At 43.3% G+C, this 22,101-nt stretch overlaps 2 protein-coding genes across 5 annotated transcripts in view; one reads left to right on the top strand and one right to left on the bottom strand.

The window, feature by feature from the left end:
* Positions 1 to 2,793, bottom strand: part of SLC35A5 (solute carrier family 35 member A5) — a 51,723-nt gene extending 48,930 nt beyond the window's left edge. For 2 of the 3 annotated variants that reach the window (XM_040338048.1, XM_040338050.1), the window contains exon 1: positions 2,600 to 2,690. The gene's annotated coding sequence lies outside the window, so the exon portion shown is untranslated. The other variant, XM_040338049.1, reaches the window with a different exon arrangement.
* Positions 2,794 to 2,845: 52 nt separating this feature from the next.
* The window catches only part of ATG3 (autophagy related 3), a 105,121-nt gene continuing 85,865 nt past the window's right edge, over positions 2,846 to 22,101 (top strand). Inside the window, exons 1-2 of one of the 2 annotated variants that reach the window (XM_040338053.1) lie at positions 2,846 to 3,010; positions 3,096 to 3,193. In XM_040338053.1, the coding sequence (XP_040193987.1) occupies positions 3,122 to 3,193 (72 nt within the window). In that variant the 5' untranslated portion in view covers positions 2,846 to 3,010; positions 3,096 to 3,121. Of the gene's footprint in view, positions 3,015 to 3,095; positions 3,194 to 22,101 lie in introns of both variants that reach the window. The other variant, XM_040338052.1, reaches the window with a different exon arrangement.

Here is a 22,101-nt window from a genome sequence, read left to right as displayed (position 1 = left end):
GAGCACAAGGTCTCTAACATCCACCAGCTCCGTGACGTCATCATGGAGGAGTGGAAGAATTCTCCAGTGGCAACCTGTGAAGCTCTGGTGAACTCCATGCCCAAGAGGGTTAAGGCAGTGCTGGAAAATAATGGTGGCCACACAATATATTGACATTTTGGGCCAAATTTGGACATTTTCACTTAGGGGTGTACTCACTTTTGTTGCCAGCAGTTTAGACATTAATGGATGTGTGTTAAGTTATTTTGAGAGGAAAGCAAATTTACACCGTTTTACAAGCTGTACACTCATTACTTCGTAGCAAATTGTCATTTCTTCAGTGTTGTCACATGAAAAGATAGAATAAAAATATTTACAAAAATGTAAGGGGTGTACTCACTTTTGTGAGATACTGTATAAGGATATATATCCCTCCTGCATGTATCCTTACCTGTCAAATATCTCCTCCTTTAGCCATTTGGAGCCCTGCAATACTCCAGATTCTGTGGGCAGGTCTGTTGTCCAGGGCTCGGTGGGTTGAGTCATGATGTCAGTAGACTTCCCGCCCACCTCTACATTCCCCTTGGCCAGACATTGATATTTCTTACGCTGGTCTTGTGAATTATGCCCCATGATCACTAACATTCAGTCAAAAGCCAGGAAAGTCACCACATGATTTTAGCATGCCCAATCATGCTGAGGTATGGAGCAGCCAATCTTGGGAGAGCTGGAGAAGAGAGGGGGGGGGATGTGAAGTACACAGAATGCCTCTCTCACACTCGTGCATGAGACAAGGAAATGACCTGTATAAAGAAATCATCTGTCAGTCACAGCAAGGGGGAAGAATGTACACCTATTTCTCGGTGTGTCGGTTTTTATCGTACTGAAGAAAGATAACAGGATTGCTCAGAGCTGGATTAAAGGGGTTGTAAGGGTTACTTTTTTTTTAAATAACAAACATACCATACTTACCTTCCACTATACAGTTCGTTTTGCACAGAATGGCCCTGATCCTCGTCTTCTGGGATCCCTCGGCGGCTGTCTCGGCTCCTCCCCGCAAGAGCTAACCCCCTTCTGGGAAGCACTCTCTCAAGGGGGTTAGCTTACGGGCGTGCTCCTGTGTGATACACTGGCAACCATAGCCGCCAAGTGTATCACTTGGCCCCGCCCCCCGGTGCGCAGCATCATTGATTTGATTGACAGCAGTGGGAGCCAATGGCTGCGCTACTATCAATCTACAATGAAGAAAGAAGCAGCTGCTGCCATTACCGACATACACCTCTTCAAAGTGCCGACGGTCAGTAAGTGGTTAATATTACCATTGTACTTTTATTGTAACAACATAGGCAGGCTAATTTCTAATCAGGACATGAAAGAATGCAAACGGGTAAACAAAACATTATTAGTGCCGTGTGCAATACCTAGGTAAAGCATACAGAATAGAATACAGTTATATACAGAATTTACAATGTTCTAGCACCTCACCCCACTGTCACGGGTGGGGGTTCCTATCTCCCACAGTCACATTCACATTCACGTACGGCTGCATCACTCATTCCCGTCAATCTGCCGCAGACGGCATGCAAGTCTCAACAGACTGTGAGGGTGCTGAACAAGCTCAACAAGTCTTTCTCCAGTATTCTAACAAAAAGCCCATATGGAGGTGCAAGAAAGAAAGCTGGAGGGAGAGTCTGCAGGACCCATTGATTGCAGGTGCAATGTTTTGCAAATTATTATTTTCAAAAATATCTGCATTTATTATTACCCTTAATGTGAACTTATCCTTTAAGCTTTGAGAATGAAAGCTAGGTGTTGACTGGTTACCGTGCACAGCTGCTCCCCCCCCCCCCCCCAAGTATAAATCTACTGTAAATAAAATGACACAGTTTTGTACATATTCTTTATATTTGAAAAGTCAGCTTATCCTGTGGCTGCAAATATTAGAATGGAAGGAGCAGAGTTACAGCTGGTAGGTTCATTGGCTCTAGTATGTATGAATGCGAGTTAAAGCGGAGTTCCACCCTAAAGTGGAACTTCCGCGATTCGCATTCCTCCCCACCTCCGGTGCCACAATTGTCACCTTTCATGGGGGAGGGGTGCAGATAGCTGTATAATACAGGTATTTGCACCCACTTCCTGGAAGAGATACCTGCAGAATCCCGCCCCCCCCCCCCGAACACAGCGGGACCACTAAAAATGCACAGCGCCACGCACGCATGCGCAGTAGGGAAGTGGGCAGTGAAGCCGCAACGCTTCACTTCCTGGTTCCCTCACCGAGGATGGTGGCGGGGGCAGCCGAGCGATTGCGCGTCTTCAGCTGCCAACAGGTAAGTGTCCATTTATTAAGGCTGCAGTATTTGTAGCTGCTGGCTTTTAATATTTTTTCCCTCTGCTTTAAGGACATTAGATTGTAAGCTCCTTGAACACAGGGAATGATATGAAAATACAATATACGTGTAAATTGGTGGCACTATATAACTACCAGTAATACATTCTTCTATACATTCCAGATGGGAAATAGAAAGTTTGCTCGTTTCCCCCCATAAATGACAACTTCCTAGTATATGAGTGGACTTGAATTCAGCGCAAAGTTTACAACAGCAGCATTGCCGCGACTTACCTGCAGACTGCTCTCAGCAAAGTACACAGAGGAGAAACACGTCACCACACACCTGGCAACCATCCCACACTCTATACACCTATAATGCCCTACACACCTCCAAGAGGGTACTTCCGGGGTGTGACGCCTTGCGTTCCAAGCCTCACTTCCGTGTACACGCTATCTTCCCTCGCCACATTCTATTCCTATACCAAAATAACACCTCGCCTGTTTAGTATCTGTGGCAATGATAAGTCTATGGCAGACACTGTAATTACTTTTCGTGCCACCGTACCGCCGAAGTCTTTTCCTACAGACACGCCTCTTCAGGTCTAGTCCTGCGCAGAGGCTATTTCCGGGCGTGGCGCCCCCATGTGACAGGCAGTGGGGTAAAGAGGCGGAACAGTGAGGTTTCCCCTAGAAATTCCCCAGGCAGGTGAGAGGGGTTGTCATGGAGACAATGGCTGCTAGCTGTCAGTTTCTTAGTCACTAACCCGCTTGTTTATCTCCTGTACAGGACCCCTGTGAGGGGAGACGAGAGCCATGCAGAACGTCATCAACACCATGAAGGGCAAGGCTCTGGAAGTAGCCGAGTACTGGACCCCTGTGCTCAAGGTATTGGGACCATCAGATGTTTCTGCTGGGTTTACAGGACAATCACCTGTCATAGCTGCCGACTGTCCTATACATCCCAGGAGACAATCGGTGCTAAAGGTTCACATACACTGTACAATCTGATTCAGATCTATCATCAGCTATGTAGCATGCCGCCTGATTGGATACAAATGGAAAGTATTCTTTAGGTTTGTTCTCCTTCTGCAAAGCTTTGATAAATCTAGAGATTGTACAGAAATCTCACAATCAGATTGTATAGTCTATCGCCAGCTTAAAGGGGTTGTAACGCTCTGTCTTGTGTGTAATAACAAACATTTATTACTTATGGTACTTTATATAGCGCTGTCAATTTACGCAGAGCTTTACATATACATTGTACATTCACATCAGTCCCTACCCTCAAGTACTCGTGCGGGTGCGCTCCCGAATCCTGCTGCGTCCTTTGACACCCCCTTTTAACGTGCTAGGCATTCTTCTATAATCTGGTTGAACAGTCTTATGTATATTCTTCTTTTTAGATGGCCATAATCCCCCCCCCCCCTTTTTTTTATTTTTTATATATGCACTCAAACTATGTAATAGGAGGAATGATGGGTAGGGAGACCGCCGCTCCAGGTGAGCACAGGCAGGTAATCAATGTCCACTCAGGAATCACATGGGTGCTGGCAATGCATAGAATTAAGCAGGTGGGAGAATGGATGGACAGCCGCACTCCAAAAAGTCTTGTTGAAAAAAAGACGTGCTCTTTATTGTAAAAAGGAAAAAATGCACAGCACACAACAGCATACAGTGGGATAGACAGCTGACGCGTTTCGCATTAACAACTAATGCTTAGTCATAGCTACCGAATCCTGCTGCTGCGTCCTTTGACACAGATGGCATGACTCCGCCCTGTCCCGTGTCACTGGATTTGATTGACAGCAGTGGGAGCCAATGGCTTCTGCTGCTATTAGGCCGCATTCACACCTGAGCGTAGCGTTTTCGGTCGTTTTTTCCGGCGTTGTGGCGTGCATATTCGCGCGTTTGCATACAGCGTTGTCTGACGTTTTTGAACTTTGTCGTTTTATTATTTTAGCCATTAGGAAAAATGATCATCTCTTTCATCAATTGTTGCTATGTTTGTAGAATTTTTTTTTTATCTTCTTCCTGGGTGAATATTCTATTTCACAGAACAGATTAAAGCGACAAAACGCCCATAGAAACACTCGTTGTCACGCTAGACGCTTGGATCAAGCGTTTCTATTAGTTTCTATGGGAATACAAACGTTCAAAAACGCCCAAATCAGCCCGATTCACGCAACAAAAAAGGTCCAGAACTTGTTTGAGCTTCAAGCGTTTTGGAGTGGAGATGTGAACCATCTCTATAGAGAATAATGTATTTTTCCCCTCTAGCGTTTTGTAGCTTCATGCTTCAGGCGACAAAACGCTCAGGTGTGAATGCAGCCTTAATCTATCCGATGAGGACCCGAAACAATGGCTGGAGCTACTGGGCTCGTCCCCGTCAATGGAAAGATCAGGTTCAGGCAAGTAAAAGGGGTGCTCTGGAGGATTGCTGCATTACAAACGTTTCTTTTTGCCTTAATGCGTAGGATGCATTTGGTGAAAACCTCAAGGGTTTACAACCCCTTTTAACATGCTAGCCATTCTTCTATAATCTGGTTGAACAGTCTATGTATATTCTCCTTTTTAGATGGCCATATAATCTGGTTGTACAATCTCTCCCCCCCCCTCCCTTCTTTCTTCCTTATTTTTTTTTTTTAATTTTTTTTATATATGCATTCAAACTATGTAATAGGAGGACATGCTTGAACATTCAGTATGCACCCAGTCAGGTCCAAGCACTACATAGTTGATGGTTAGGCTGGCCATTCATTATACAACTTTCTTCTCTAATTTTCCGTTACCAAAACCATATACTATGAGGATAAACGTATTCATTTAAAATTTGTATGCAATCAGGCAGGCCCTTGCACTACATAGTTGAAGCTAAATCTAAAGGAGATTGTATAATGTATAGCCAGCCTTTTAAAGAGGTTGTAAACCTCAGGAAAAAAAATAATCCTGCAAGACCAAGGCATAATGAGCTAGTATGCATCGCATACTAGCTCATAATGAAATACCTTAGAACAAAGCCCTGCAGTGCTTTCCACACTCCGCTTCCACGGCTGAGATCTTTTCTGGAGTTACTTCTGGGTTCGTTGGCTCCGGCGCTGTGATTGGCAGGAGCCGTTATGATGTCCCTCTCACGCGGGTGCTGCCGGTCACAGCACAGGTCCTGAAGAAACGGCACGATCGCGCTGTTCCTTCAGCACGAATGCGCTGATGATGTTGGCGGCAGCGTATATAGTAAATATCTCCTAAACAGTGCCAGTTTAGAAGATATTTACAGGTACAATTAAAGAGGAAGACTTTACTTCCTGTTTAGGCCCGGTTCACACTATTGCCGCATCCATCGCACAGCAGGGTTCCGGTGCGTGGTGGTTCACCGTTTCAGGTCTGATTTCAGCCCGAAACGCACCAAAAAAAGCACACATTTTTCCTGCACACCGCACCGGTCCTGCTGCAGAGATATGTGAACCGGCTCCATAGAGAGCAGTCACATTCTCCTGCTATGCGAATTGGATGTGGAGAAACGCGCATTCAATTCGCATAGGTGTGAACCGAGCCTAAATCTAATAGTGGCGATCTGAATGGATAATTCTTCACAATATAATCGAATTTGTGAGTTGTCAAAAAGACATCTACATCACCGATTTGGTTTTGAGCAAAACTTATTGATTTTATTGAATCTAATTGTAGGACAGTGAATAGATTGATATGGATAAAGCTAAACTTTACCCCTAACAACATGATTAATATAATTTTCTTTAGCAAGGAACATTCATTCCACAATTCTGCTAACAAAATTAGTGTGTGCTATAAATTGCCTCCAGCATTGCTCCTGTTTCTTCTTGGTGGAGACTGTTATTTTGAAGCTCAGAGCCCCTGAACAGCAGTAAATCATAAAGTGGCACTAAACCCATCAATTTAACAGTTAACCATTACATTTCTGGAATTCAGGGAATGCTTACTGTCACATTTTCTTGTGATCTTCAAACTGTCAAACCAAACTGCCTGCCCATCAAATGACTGGTGTCATAACTGATCACATGTACAGCACCATGGTAGTTGCAGATCATACAGAAGAATATTGGCTGTAAAGGATAGGAGGAGTTTTTTATTCTGCTTTAAGACCCCTTTCACACCGAGGGCGATTCGCCCTAAAAGTGTTGCTCCATTGTCTCCAGTGGACGTTGCGCTAGCAGGACGGTAAAAAAAGTCCTGCTAGCAGCATCTTTGGAGCGGTGTGTATACTGCTCCTCCACCGCTGCTGCCCATTGAAATCAATGGGATAGCACGGCTATACCACCCGCAATGCGCTGCTTCAGCGGCTGAAATGCGCTGCAAATGCGCCCATAGCGCGGGCGGTAAAAATAGCGTCATTTTACCGCCGACGCTATGAGTGGTTCAGTGTGAAAGGGCTCTAAGGCTAACAGAAGATCGGCCTCTACAGACTCGGCAATGCTTAAAAATAGAGAACAACTGAGCATGTGCAGAGCAGGATCACACCATGTATTACTAGCAGTGTTAATTTTGGTAGCAAATTTGCGATTTAGTTTTAGTCTTGGGACTAAAATGGCATTTTAGTTTTAGTCCCATTTTAGTCTTCTGCAATTGTTTTAGTTTCAGTCGTATTTAGTCGACTAAATCTCAAGTACATTTTAGTCGACTAAAACTCCTTTTAGTTGTCTAAAATCTGAGTGTAATTAAATTGTAATACATTAGTTAACATTTCTCTACAGTTTCCAAACTCATTATATACTGCTGGAGTGGAAAATCTATTATGTTATTATTTATAGTATTGAGGTATGAACATGCACTACAGACCAGTGTTGAAGTCTTATTTCAATTTAGTCTTGGGGGCAGATCCACAAAGCGAGTATGCCGGCGTATCTACTGATACGCCGGCGTACTTTCAAATTTCCCGCGTCGTATCTTTGTTTTGAATCCTCAAAACAAGATATGACGGCATCTGGGTTAGATCCGACAGGCGTACCTCTTCGTACGCCTTCGGATCTAAGATGCAATTTTTCGGCGTCCGCTGGGTGGTGTTCACGTCGTTTTCCGTGTCGAGTATGCAAATTGGCTATTTCCGACGATCCACGAACGTACGAGCGGCTGTCGCATTTTTTTAAGTCTTCTCTACTCGTCTTCTTTTGGCGTATAGTTACAGCTGCTGTTTTGTGGCGTATAGTTAAACCTGCTATGTTAAGTATGGCTGTCGTTCCCGCGTTTAATTTGAATTTTTTCTTTTTAGTTTGCGTAAGTCGTCCGTGAATCGGGATGGACGTAATTTACGTCCACGTCAAAACAATGACGTCCTTGCGACGTCATTTAGCGCAATGCATGGCTGGAAATTTAGGGACGGCACATGCGCAGTTCGTTCGGCGCGGGGACACGCTTCATTTAAATGAAACGCTCCCCCCTTCTCGCCGATTTGAATTGGGCGCCGTTACGCCGAGAGAGATAGACTACGCGGCTGTAACTTACGGTGTGAAATCTTTATGGATTCAAACCAAACTGCAGTAAGGTACGGCGGCGTAGCGTATCTCGGATACAGTGCGCCGGGGCAGATCTTTGTGGATCTGCCCCTTAGTCTTTTGACTAAAATGGCATTTTAGTTTTAGTCTTATTTTATTCATCTCAATTGTTTTAGTTTTAGACGTATTTTAGTCGACTAAAATAGTATTAATTTAGTCGTTAAAATTAACACTGAATACTAGATTTTTACCACTATCTGCCTGGCCTATAGCAAAATGACAACCGGGAAGTGGTTATTATCTTGAGTTGGCGTCATATGACGTCCAGCCGCATAACAAGCCAGTGTGTGCCCGTGGGATGCTGTTTTTAAATTCTGAAAGCAGGTGCAGGGAGAAGATCCCGCTGTCGCAGGAATGGGGGAGATCGGAGGGAGAGGAGTGAATTTATCCTTTAATCTCCTGCAGATTGGCCTATTAAAGTAAATTGTTGTGGTCCTGGGCTTCCAGGAAGAGCAGAAGAGGCCAGGAACCAGAGAAGGTTTGGGGGCAGGGCGCATTATCCAAACACTGGGGCTTTACAGCCACCCGGATCGCTTGCACCTTACAGCTGGGAGGTGACTGAACAAAACTGTAACAAGTTTGGGTGCCACTGCAGCCTTGAGCTTGTTTTAAACCCTTCAGATGCTGGACACCCAGAATAGCGAAGTAGTTAATGAAATGTCAGGGAATGACCTTTAATTAACCTATTTAACCCATTTCATGCAACGTAGTGCATTGTGTCAAGTTGTTATGCATTACACTGTGTAAAAATGCACACATGGTGTATCCTTGCCGGACACACAACCTCATACACGTATGATGTAAACATGGAGCATTCACTGATCAATGCAGTGCTAACAGGCCAATATTCCGAGACATTTTCATCTATGGAATCGTCTATTGATGCTGTTTTGCTGTATTATAAGATCTGTTTGCCCTTCTGAGCGTTCGTTTCACTTTGTATCATCTTCTAATACAGTCAGATCTCGGTTGCCTAAAGTTAAAACTTTTTTTTTTCACTTTGTATAGATTAAGGCCCCTTTCACACATGAGGACCGTATGTCCGCTTTTTCATCCATCCGTTTGCGGATGAAAAAGGGACATACATTGGTCCCTATGTGATTGCGGGTGAACATCCGCTGACACCTGTAATTGTCCGCCTCCGCAAAGATCCGATTTTGCAGACGGAGGAAAACCCTATTTTTACAGTCCGTGTTCATCCGATTCCCCATAGGAGAGAGCAGAAAAAAGACAGGGCGGTCCCGGCACAGTGTGCTGGGACCGCCCTGTCATCCGCCGGCTCAGCGGGGATCAACGGAATGATCCCCGCTGAGCTTACGAAGCATACGAAGGCAGATCATTACTGATATGCCCCGTGTGAAAGGTAAGGAACGGTTAAAATCCCTGTAAATTTTGTTTGTGTGTTTTTGTTTTTTATTTGGGCTATCCGTATGGGGAGAATTTCCATCACTTTCTGTTCTATAGACATAGCAGAAGGGAAAGGAGATCCCTCTGAAAGAATGTTCCCTCTATTGCTGTTCTGGTGTCAGGTGAATGTGTCAGGTGAATGCTGCACAAAATTTTTTGACTATTTCATTGCTGCTTGCATAGACTTCTGTTGTATTAAGTTGCACGCCGCAATAAAAATCGCACTGATGCACGTCTTTGAAATCACGCTGTTTCGAGATTTCAAAGTGGTGTGAACGGGGACTTGGTGACAGTGGTCATCAGGGAAAATGGTAAGGATGGAAAACTTAAAGGCATTCTAAACCCTTCTACCTTGTGGTGTTTTCACCTGCATAAGATGTGTGAGGATGTAGTTTAAGGTCGGGTTCACACCTATGCGAATTGAGTGCGGCTTAAACCGCATCCAATTCGCAGAACATTTCTAAATACATTGTTTTCAATGAGGCTGGTTCACATATGTGCGATGCATGCGCATTGCCGAAAAAACGCGTGCGTTTTCTAGGCATTGCGGTGCGGCTCAGGTGCGAATTCAGGCCAATTATCTTCTATAGGGACGCATCTAATTTGCAGATGTGTTAATTTCTCTTCAGGATTTCTCTCATTCTAATCAATACCCTTCCCCCCTCCCCCTCCCCTCTCCCAGGTCTCCAAATTCGCAGCTAAAACGGAGATGATCTGCTGAACACTCCTCTTATCTCTCTGCAGAGAGATGAAATTCGCACCGCACAAGTGTGAATCCGGCCTAAAGGTGTCATTAGTTGCATTGTATGCACAGCCTATAGTAGAGTGAATCTTCACATTTCTTTGTCAGCAGTCTCTGTGTTCAAACATGAAGCATGTGACATGGTACAGTATAGGTTAAAGTATAACTAAAGGCATACTTGTTTTTAGTTTTGCATAAAGTGGAGAGGGATTAGAACTCCTGTTAGCTTTTATTGCTGTCTGTGCCCCCGTTAAGCCTGGTACACACTATTCGTTTTTTTTTGTTTTTTAAGTCAGCGAGTTGAATGCAAAAAAAAACCTGTAAGCTCTGTTCGGAGCAGCTGTACTCAATATAGTAAGTACAGCGATCTCACCTGCTGAGTTCTGACAGAAAACACTGATCAGTGCTCTCTGCCATTGGCTGAAAGTGCTGATTGGTCGGTCGGTTTTCCAGCATGCTCGTCTGACAGACCAACATACACACAGGGAGAATGTCCGCCATTTTTTAAAATTGAACTGACTAATGTCTCCCAACATTTGGCCCGTGTGTACCCGGCTTTAGAGAGATTCACCCTCTTTTTTTTTCCTGTTTACCCTTATCATCCAAAGTAAAAGTAAAAGAAAATCCCATATTTTGGGTTTTCTCCAGAAAAGTAACAGAGGGAAAATATTCGGGGATGCGATTTCTGGTGACTGAAATTACACTTATTGCTCTTAATTGAGACAAGTACACGCTATAGAGGGATATAGGTGGCACGGATGGGCATAGATGGGTACTATCGTATGTGTTGTACTAATGGATGCCAAACAAAGCCTGACAATCAGTGATGCCCAGTGTGGGCACTGATTGGCATCCATTCCGGAACTGATTGGCATCCATTTTTTTGTGTCCTCATCCCTGGTGGTCTAGGGTGGCATACTTTTTTTTTTTTTTATCCCTGGTGGTCTATATGGCCATCCCTGGTGGTCCAGTGGGCATCCCTGGTGGTTCGGGGGGGGGGGGCTGTGCTGATAATCGATTGATTACCAGCTTTTCCTATTTACATCGTGATCAGCCGTGATTGGACACGGCTGATCACGTGGTAAAGAGTCTCCGTGAGAGACTCTTTACCTTGTTTGGTGTTGCGGGGTGTCAGACTGACACCCTGCAACAACGATCGCCGCGATGCGCGCCCCAGAATCCTGAGGACATCATATGACGTCCAGTCAGGATTCTACAACCACTTTGCCGACGTCAATCTGTCATTGGCGGGCGGCAAGTGGTTAAAGTACAGTTTCAGGATCCAATGCACCTCAAATATTTTGTTTGGCAGAATTATATAGTCGGTCATTGAGGAAAAGCCCTGTATTTTTATCAATGAATACAAGCCTTCCTCTGATTTGCCAAGGTGAAAAGGAGGGCAGATGATGCCTCAATATTCACCTTGACTTATCGGAGGTAGCTTTGTAATTGATGAAAATGCAAGGCTTCTTCTGAATGGTGAGGAAGCACTGAGCCTGACTCTAATTTCATCAGCAGATAGAAAGTCACTTGTACTGCTTTTGGAACACAGCATTACTTACTGTATGTAGCTAATACTATTCAAATTCACTTCTGCACACATAGTTACAGAGTTATTCAGGTTGAAAAAGTCCATCTAAAAAAATCATATACCCACAGTTGATCCAGACACATGGTAGCTGCATTGTTAAACAATGGAAATAGTAAAGTGCTTCAAAACCTGGAATCCTACTTTTAAGCTGGGTTCACACTATTGCAACGTCAGACATCGCATGCGTTTCTCACCGCATTGCTGTGCAGATCACATGTGATGTCTGTGCGATGCAAATTTATCCATACAGATTGGACTAAAATGGTGTAGGACCCTTTTTTTGGTCCGCGCTGGAATCGGATCACAAGGATGTTCATACCTATGCGATCCGATTCCTGCACCATTTCACAGTTCGCACTGCGATCCGATCTGATGTTGTCATTGACTTTTGTATTGACACCCGCAGCTGTTCGCATAGGGCAGTGTGAACTGCCTGCGAGAGACTTGCGATGGGGGAACCCGCACTGGAATCGCGCCGGTTCCCGCAACGCATATTTGTGAACCCAGCCTTAAGGTCACATTTAGAATTGACAACTGATAACCAAAATAACCTTGCCTATCTGACAGCTATAGAGATCAAATCACGGCTTCACAGTGGAACTGATGTGACATTCACTGATAAAAATACAAAGCTCCCTATGAATGGCTGAGCAGCGCTCAGACCAACATGATTTTGTTCCAGGAACGAGATGGGGAACTCCCCGTACCACTGCTGGAACACAGCACTGTATACTGTATCTAGTTTATGTACATACAGCTCTGACAGACACAGTATCAGTTAGTAAAGTAAAGTTTGTTTGGGCCAATTGAACTTTTGAAAGTCCTAGTATTCTTAAAGTTGGGCTTTAAGTGCTTATATAAACCCTATTTATTTGTCACTATAATTTGCAGCATGTCTCGCTGTATACAGCATTTAAAGCGTAGTGCCACTCGTTTTTGTGTTTATTAAAGTCAGCTATGAAAAATGTAGCTCCTGACTTTTAATAAACACGCGCACCCCTGCCCCCCCACCAATCTCACGATCCAGTGATGTGGCCGTCCGGACCCCTCGCTTTTCTCCCCCACCTCTACCCAGCGCCGGCATTAAAAGTGTGGGCACCTGGATGTGATGACAGCTTGCAGCTTCACAGCCGGTTGTGCACATCATTTCTCCCAGTCCTGTCAGGGGGAGAAATGACTGTTCGTCTGTTCATACAATGTATGAACAGCGATCAGTCATTACCCCTAGTCAGTACCACCCCCCCTTCAGTTAGAACACACCCAGGGAACATACTTAACCCCTTCCTTGCCCCCTAGTGTTAACCCCTTCCCTGCCAGTGCCATTTTTTACAGTCTGAAGTGTCCGCCATAAGGTCGCAGTACCGATAAAAATTGCTGATCGCCGCCATTACTAGGAAAAAAAATAAATTTAATAAAAATTCCATAAAACTATCCCCTATTTTGTAGACGCTTTAACTTGTAGAAGAATACGTATCGGCCTAAACTGAGGAAAAAAATATTTAAAAAAAAATATTTTTGGGGGATTTTTATTATAGCAAAAAGTAAAAAATATTCATTTTATTTTTCAAATTTGTTACTCTATTTTTGTTTTATAGCGCAAAAAATAAAAACCGCAGAGGTGATCAAATACCACCAAAAGAAAGCCCTATTTGTGGGGAAAAAAGGACGCCAATTTTGTTTGGGAGCCACGTCGCACGACCGCGCAATTGTCCGTTAAATCGACACAGTGCCGAATCGCAAAAAGTGGCCCAGTCATTGACCAGCAAAATGTGGTTAAAGTGGAATTTCCCCTTTTGGTGGAGCTCCGCTTTTAAGCCAATTCTCTATTTTCTTTTTAAGCGGTTGCCAATACCTTACAATGCATTGCATTCATTGTCAGCCATCCATTAGTACTAGTTTAGTTTACATACAATTTATTCCTTGAATTGACACTGTCCTTGTCAATGATTTAGGTTGGCAGTGTGGTGGATATAGTGGTACTTGGTTTGCTTACTTGATTTTCAAGGGGTTTTCGTAAAGAGTAACCTCAGCAGTAAATTCTCTTTTCAGACGCTTGTGTCTCTGATTTAGTCCTGGTTCATACTAATGCAATGCGGGAAAAGCACAAGATTTGCTACGTTTCCCTGCATAGCAATCACACAGCGTCCATGCGATCTGCTGCGGGTGACAATGTTAGATTAATGCCACCCCGATAGAGATTGCAAAACGCAGTGCGATTGCCAGAATCGCAACCCATGTGATGTGATTCATGTGCGGGGGGGATGTGATTTGAGGCATACAAAATGATTGGCACAAATTGCACCACGTGGACATCGCATGTGATGTGCACAGGAATGCGGTGGTTAAACCTTTAAAGCCTAGTACACACAATTAGCCGGATTCATAGAGAGTTACGCCGGCGTATCAGTAGATACACCATTGTACCGCTGAATCTACGCCAGCGTTAATTTAAGCGTATTCTGGAAACCAGATACGCTTAAATTAGGCTAAGATACGAGCGGCGTAAGTCTCCTACGCCGGCGTATCTTAAAGTGTAATTTTTAGGCTGGCCACTAGGTGGCACTTCCGTTGATTTCGGCGTAGAATATGTAAATGACTAGGTACACCGATTCACGAACGTACGTGCGCCTGTCGCAGTAAAGATACGCCGTTTCCGTAAGATACGCCGCATAAAGATAAAGCTGCCCCCTAGGAGGCGTAGTCAATGTTAAGTATGACCGTCGTTCCCGTGTTGAAATTTGAAAATTTTACGTTGTTTGCGTAAGTCGTCCGTGAATAGGGCTAGACGTAATTTACGCTCACGTCGAAACCAATACGTCCTTGCGGCGTACTTTGGAGCAATGCACACTGGGATATGTACACGGACGGCGCATGCGCCGTTCGTAAAAAAACGTCAATATCGTCGGGTCACGAGTAGTTTACATAAAACACGCCCCTCCATCCTCATTTGAATTGGGCACGCTTATGCCGGCCACATTTTTACGCTACGCCGCTGTAAGTTAGGAGGCAAGTACTTTGTGAATACAGTACTTGCATCTCTGACTTAAGGCGGCGTAGCGTAAATACAATACGCTACGCCGCCTTAAAGATGCAGCGCTCTACTTGAATCTGGCCAAATGAGATTATTGGCTGAATGATCATCCCTTTTTTTATTTATTTATTTTTTTTTTATTTTGCATGTTCGTCTCCATATCGAAAATGAAGAGGTTACTAAAGTTAAGAAAATTCTCATACGACAGAATAAAAATTTGGAACTGATGTTACGTATTGTATCTTCAAACTGTACTGATTAAACAAAAATGTTATGATCTGGTATTGTAAGAGAAAAATATTTGTGCTTGTCCCATTGGATAATTTTGCTTGACCTGTCCTGATCGGCTCTTAAAAGCTGTGTACTAACGATCAGATTAGGATGCAATCACTTTAAAATCTGTATTTTTCGTACGAGTTTCGAATCCTGTGTACTAGGCTCAAGCTGCTGTGCTTTGTAAACAGGATCTTTTCATCAGGAGGTAAAGATTTACTGGAAATGTCAAATTGCATCTAAAGGGATGCAGGCCCAGCAGCTTTCTTTATTAGTGTCCTGCAGGTGCACAGCTGACTGATAATTATGAAACCCCTCCCATTAGACACTTTCTCACATGGTCACAGACAAACACACAGTTTTTTTTTTTCCACAATAACAAAAAGGCAGAAATCTGCAACACACTTTTGTTATGATCCTTGCAATGTACATAGATGACCCAGAGGGAAGGCGTTTTTTTTTTTTTTAAAGTGCCCTTTCGCTTTAATGCTCCACTGTCTGAATAAATATAACAATACAACATTTTCCTATGCAATATTTTATATTTTGACTAAAAAATGTTTTTTTTTTTTTTTTTTTTTTTTTAAACCTGACCATAATAAAGAAAGAGGGGAAATGTGTATAAACCATTTAACATTCCATTTGAAACACACTTGAGCATCACATAAATGCTGAACCACACCTGGGTGTTTTTATTGGCCACATTCTCTCTCTCTCACTTATGGCTGCAGGCTAATTACAGCTTGCAATAGGATAATTCACTGTCAAAAAGTATGAATCATGACAAGCTGGTTTCATCAAGTCAATGACTTTATTATACTCCAATGGTCTTCACATTTCTCAGATCATAGTCCTGACAGAGCACCTTTTGAAAAGAGGTAGAATGGAAAGGTTCACAGCTTGAATCTTTGGCCAACAGTAACTGATGCAATCAAGTCCGCATAGGCCAAAATCTATAATGATCATTTCCATCACTTTCCACCTTTCTGAAAACAGAAGGGGGTCCTACTCTGTATTTAGTAACAAAGTGGCTCCACCGTACATATGTTACACAAATCACAAGGTTGAAACGGATGTACCGTATATACTCGAGTACAAGCCGACCCGAATATAAGCCGAGGCACCTAATTTTACCACAAAAAAATGGGAAAATGTATTGACTCGAGTATAAGTCTAGGGTGTCCATCTGCATGCCTCACTGTGCCCATGACTAGACTGACCTTTAACATGGGAGTCTATGGAAGGGGTGCCCGGCTTTGAAAAATCGGTGCTCCCTGGCCGTAGGTTCCCCAGACAACAAACTTTGCACACTTGTAGAGGAAGAGTGGGGCTACATGTGCCAAGTTCCGGGTCCAGGGGACCTACGGCCGGCCGGTACCGGGTCCCCAAAGTCCGGGAGATCAGGTGCAAAAAGGTGACTCGAGTATAAGCCGAGGGGGGCATTTTCAGCACAAAAGAAAATGTGCTGAAAAACTCTGCTTATACTTGCGTATATACGGTAATATTGCAGTAAAATACGATTTACCATGATAAAGGTCCAAGATAAGTACAAGAATGCATCCTAGTGACCGACATGTTTCGTGAGCACCTGTTCACTTCCTCAGGGGTAGATGCAAACTTGCTATCTAGAAGGTAAAACCTGTATAAGTATAATAGAGGTAAAAGAATTGTATAGGGTCAAAGCGTTAAAGGCCCACCATATTGTGCCCATACTTACAAAACTGTTAGAGGGAATACATATGTTCATACTCACTGGTCTACCACTGAAAATGTCTGTCCCGGGAGCGGACCATTCATTGACTCCTATGGGGAGACGGATGTCAGCAGAGATGTGCCTGCATACAGCTGTCTGCCATCCGATCCGCTAAAATCGGACGTATAGCGATCCATTCGCCGTCCATCTTATCGGATCGGCTGGGATCTGATGAAAACAGACATGCTGACCGTTTTCGTCCGGTCTCTCCATAGGAGTCGGCGGCGCTCTGACAGGCCCCTCCCCTCAATGGGCAGAGACGGACCTGTCATCTGCTGGCTCTGCAGAGATCAACATATAAATCTCCTGCTGAGCTGGTGGACTCCACTGAGCAGATCCACCTCATGTGAATGAGGCATTATTAATTTTTCACTTTCTGCTTTGTATCTGAGCATTTGACATACTACATTCACTTTCCGTGATATTGACATACACTTGCACTTTTTGTTCAGCATTATATTTATTGTTTCAGTTGGTTACTATAGTTACACACTGTGGTAGTGAGGTTTATTTTCTGATATGTTTTTCACAGTCATCATCATTGAGGACATTATGTTGGATTTGGCACAATATGACAGTCCTTTAACACTTTGACTCTATCCAATTCTTCTCCTATTATACCTATACATGTTTTACCTTTTTATAGACCTCAAGTTTGCATCTACCCCTGAGGAAGTGAACAGGTGTTCACGAAACGCGTTGTCACTAGGATGCATTCTTGTACTTATCTTGGACCTTTATTGTGGAACATCCGATTTCACTGCAATATTATGTGTACAACATTATGAATCTGTTTTATATACTTGGCATCTGTTTGTGGCTACTGTAGATCTTGTGGGAACCAATAAATATTTTTTATTTTATTAATACCGGTGTGACACCTCATTTCAAATCCAAAGGCCAAAAATGTCAGTATTTTTATGTTCAATAGGGGTGGAGGTGCGCCACAGGGTACACCAAGTCACACTTTATTGTTCTAAGTATACACAGGTGTGAGGGAGTGCTGACATATATACAGGTGTGAGGGGGGGGGGGGGCTGAGTGTGTACAGGTGGGATGGCCCATGAGCAGGCCCTGGGGAATGTTGGTGGGCAGGCTCAGGGGGGCCCAAGCCTAAAGCTGTGTAGGGGGCCCAAACATTTCTGATGCACTGATCATAATCCAGGAGATAATAAATGATTGTACACAGCAGTCTCATCCATAAAAATGTTTTATAGTCAGGTGCCCTTACCACACTATATAGCAATACATACTACAATAAAGTAACTCCCTCAAAATAGTATATAAAATAATCGTATTCAATATCAAAAATACTCGATGTCCATGTAATAACATTTTTTTTATTCGTAAGACCAAAGGGAACTGCATGTCAGAATTGAAGAGCAATTCAGAGGTATTTTTGGGGAAACGGTTTAAAGATTTTCATACAGTCATGTCCAAAAATATTGGCACCCCTGAATTTCTGTCGGATAATGCACCACTTCACCCAGAAAATGTTCAGGCATTCGCGTGTGTATTTTTTTATTTTTTTTGGTATTGGTAGGACACAAAAAAAGTAGAGAAACAAAAAGCTAAATCTGACACATTCCACTCAAAACTCCAAAAATGGACAGGACAAAATGATTGGCACCCTCAATTTAATATTTGGTAGCACACACCTTTCTGGGTGCTTTTTGATGTGTGGTTTGGGTCATTGTCCTGCTGTAAGACCCATGACCTCTGACATTTGTAATTGCAACAATTTTCTAGGTGAAGCGTTGCATTATCTGACAGAAATGCAGGAGTGCCAATATTTTTGGCCATGATTGTGTGTATAGAAAATAATCCCTCCCTTTTAAAAAAAAATATGTTTTTGTTGCTTTGCAGCCCGAATTAAAGACTCAGTTTTTTGCAGCTTTATTTACTCCAAGTATTGGACATCCAAGTAGAGCTCCATCGACATTTCCGCGTCTGAAACACATCGGCCGGAAATTGTGTTGTTCAGCATTGTGACGATTTAATGCATATGAATTTTGCCTCGCTTATTTGTGTGTTTTTCATAGGTCATTTGACTCAAACGCATGAAAAATTTAACACGGGTGCATTATTGATGTGTTCTTGTAGTATATTCAATGGGGAGGTGCAGGTTTTTTTTTTTTTTTTTTTTTTTTTTTTTTCTGACCAAAAATGCAGCACGCAAGATTTTTAACACCACTACAGACGCGTATCTGACCAGTGTGAAGACGTACTGTATTTATTGGCGTATAACACTCACTTTTTTACCCTGAAAATAGAGGGTACACTGTACCTGCGTGTTATATGCAGGGGGCGGTGGAAAGTTTTTTTTTTTTCCTGAAACTTCCCTCTTAAAGTTAGAGTGTGTGTTTATACCCCTGTGTGTGTTATACGCCGATAAATACGGTACATAGAATTTAAAGGGATGCATTTTTTATTGAGCTTTTCTTGGGCTAAAGGTGCTGATAATGTCCAACAATTCATATTCATGTGTGTGTATATGTGTGTGTGTGTGTGTGTGTGTGTGTGTGTGTGTGTGTATATATATATATATATATATATATATATATATATATATATATATATATATATATATATATATATATATATATATATATATGTGTGTGTGTGTGTGTGTGTGTGTGTGTGTGTGTATATATGTATGTATGTGTATATAATATATATATATATGTATGTGTGTGTGTGTGTATATATATATATATATATATATATATATATATATATATATATATATATATATATATATATATATATATATATATATATATACATACACATATATATATATATAATAAAAAAATTGATAAACTTTTGCTTTCGGTTTTCGACCAATGGAATCCTTCATTTTCGGTTTCGGCACCAACATTTCTATTCGGTGCACCTCTACATCCAAGTGAAAGATATAACGCCCAACACCCGTGTCAATATTTTGTTAAACCACCTTTGGGCCCTTTCACACAGGCTGGCTGATTAGGTCCGCCTGTCAGATTTTTATGCGGACCTGATCGGAACCTCCATTCACCCCTATGGAGTGGCGGATGTCAGCGTTGACAAGTCCGCTGACATCCGCCGCTATCCGATCCGATCTTGTCTGCAAAATACAGATGGATGGTGGTTCTATTCAACCACTTGAGACCCGCGACGTAGACGAAAGACGTCCACAGCGCGGCTCTCAACTGCCGGGTGGACGTCCCTGGACGTCCTTTCATTTGCATTCTCCATGCGCGCAGCGGGGAAAAACTGTGCCCCACGCATCGCTGAGATGCCGATGCGCGTGCCTGGCAGCCGCGATGTCCGCCAGGTACCCGCGATCGGCAGGGACGTGGAGCTCTGTGTGTAAACACAGAGCTCCACGTCCTGTCAGGGAGAGAGAAGACCAATGCTGTGTCCCTTGTACATAGGGACACGGCATTGGTCACCTCCCTCAGTCAGTCCCCTCCACACACAGTAAGAATCACACCCAGGGAATACATTTAACCCCTTCCTCACCCCCTAGTGTTAACCCCTTCCCTGCCAGTCACATTTATACAGTAATCGGTGCATTTTTATAGCACTGATCGCTGTATAAATGTGACTGGTCCCAAAATAGTGTCAAAAGTGTCCGATGTGTCCGCCGCAATATCGCAGGCCTGACCAAAAAAATCGCAGATCGCCGCCATTACTAGTAAAAAAAAAAAAAAAATCATAAATCTATCCCCTATTTTGTAGGCGCTAACCAATCGATATACGCTTGTTGCGATATTTTTTTTTTAACAAAAATATGTAAAAGAATACGTATCGGCCTAAACTGAGGAAAAAAATATATAAAAAAAATTGGGATATTTATTATAACAAAAAGTAAAAAATATTGTGTTTTTATTTTTTCAAATTTTTTTTGTCTTTCTTTGTTTATAGCGCAAAAAAAAAAAATTGCAGAGATGATCAAATACCACCAAAAGAAAGCTCTATTTGTGGGGAAAAAAATGATAAAAATATAATTTGGGTACAGTGTTGTATGACCGCGCAATTATCATTCAAAATGTGTCAGCGCTGAAAGCTTAAAATTGGTCTGGGCAGGAAGGGGGGTTTAAGTGCCCAGTAATGAAGTGGTTAACATCCGTCCATCGGATCAGATAAAAATGGACATGCGGTCCATTTTCACCTGCTCTCCCTATAGAGTGTCCGTGTTCACTCTGCACAGTGAGCGGAGATGGACCTGTCATCCGCCTGCTCAGTGGGGATCAGCAAAGCATCCCCCCCCCCCCCCCCCCCCACTGAGCAAGTGTATTCCGTCCCATGGAGGCGCCCGTGTGAAAGGGGCCTTTTGCTTTAATTCAAGCCTTAGTCTGCTGGGATATGTCTCTACTAACTTTGTACATCTAGACTTTGCAGTATTTGCCCACTCTCAGTTTAGGTGAATTTGATGGTGACCATTTGTGAACTGCAGTCTAAGTCATTCCACAGATTTCCAATGGGGTTTAAGTCTAGGCTCTGACTAGGTCATGCAAGGACATTCACCTTTTTCTCCTTTAAAGTGGAGGTCCACCCATGTGTTGTGTGTGTGTGTGTGTGTGTGTTTTTTTTTTTTTTTTTTTTTTTTTTTTTAAAGCCAGCAGCTACAAATACTGCAGCTGCTGACTTTTAAAAAATGGACACTTGCCTGTCCAGCACGCCTGCGATGTCAGCAGATGAGGCTGAGCAATAGCTCAGTCCTCGGCTGCTTCCGCCGCCATCCTCGGTGAGGGAATCGGGAAATGATGCCTTGCGGCTTCACTGCCCGATTCCCTACTGCGCATGCGCAAGGATCGTGGCGCGCCGTCGCTGGTCCCCGGTCTCTCCTAGGAACAGTGTTTCCCAGAAGACAGCGCGGGGGGGGGGGGGAACGTCACGAGGCTGGACTCCCAAGGGAGTATCTGCACCCCCCCCCTGCCAGATGGTGACACCAGAGGGGGGGAGGGATCCAAAAGGCTTACCTGTAGGTAAAAAAAAAAAAAAATCTCCTAATCCTTTACAGTTTTCCACTTGCAATGAGCCGCTGACTGCAGCGGCGCATGCACACAGGGGATTCTCAGCTGAAGACCCGGCAGACGCCAGACAGAAGTCCCCCGCGCAGGGGTGACGACATTGTGGCTCCAGCCACTCACAGCGCTGGCTTTATGCCTTTTTGCCTTACAGGGGTATAAAAAAAAGTGTCAGCGGGTATACAGCCGCTTTAAATGGTCTGCCCTCTGCTCCAAAAATTTCATTTTTTGGAGCTGAAGTGTTTTTTTTTTTTTTTTGCGCAACAAAGCCCTTGTTTCATTTGCAAGTTTGGGGTGCCATTGACAATGAGGGCGACCCATGCTCTCGCATGTTTTTTTGTGTGATCCAAAATTGTGGGCAGAATCGCCCCGCAATTCTGAGACGCTCAGATGGGGCCCAAACATTTGCAGAGTAACAGTTTTTACATTTCTGGGATGTACTTGTATCTTTTATGT

Source organism: Rana temporaria, chromosome 2, assembly GCF_905171775.1.
Source record: "Rana temporaria chromosome 2, aRanTem1.1, whole genome shotgun sequence".
NCBI lineage: Eukaryota > Metazoa > Chordata > Amphibia > Anura > Ranidae > Rana > Rana temporaria.
This window is presented reverse-complemented; position numbering and strand designations above follow the sequence as displayed.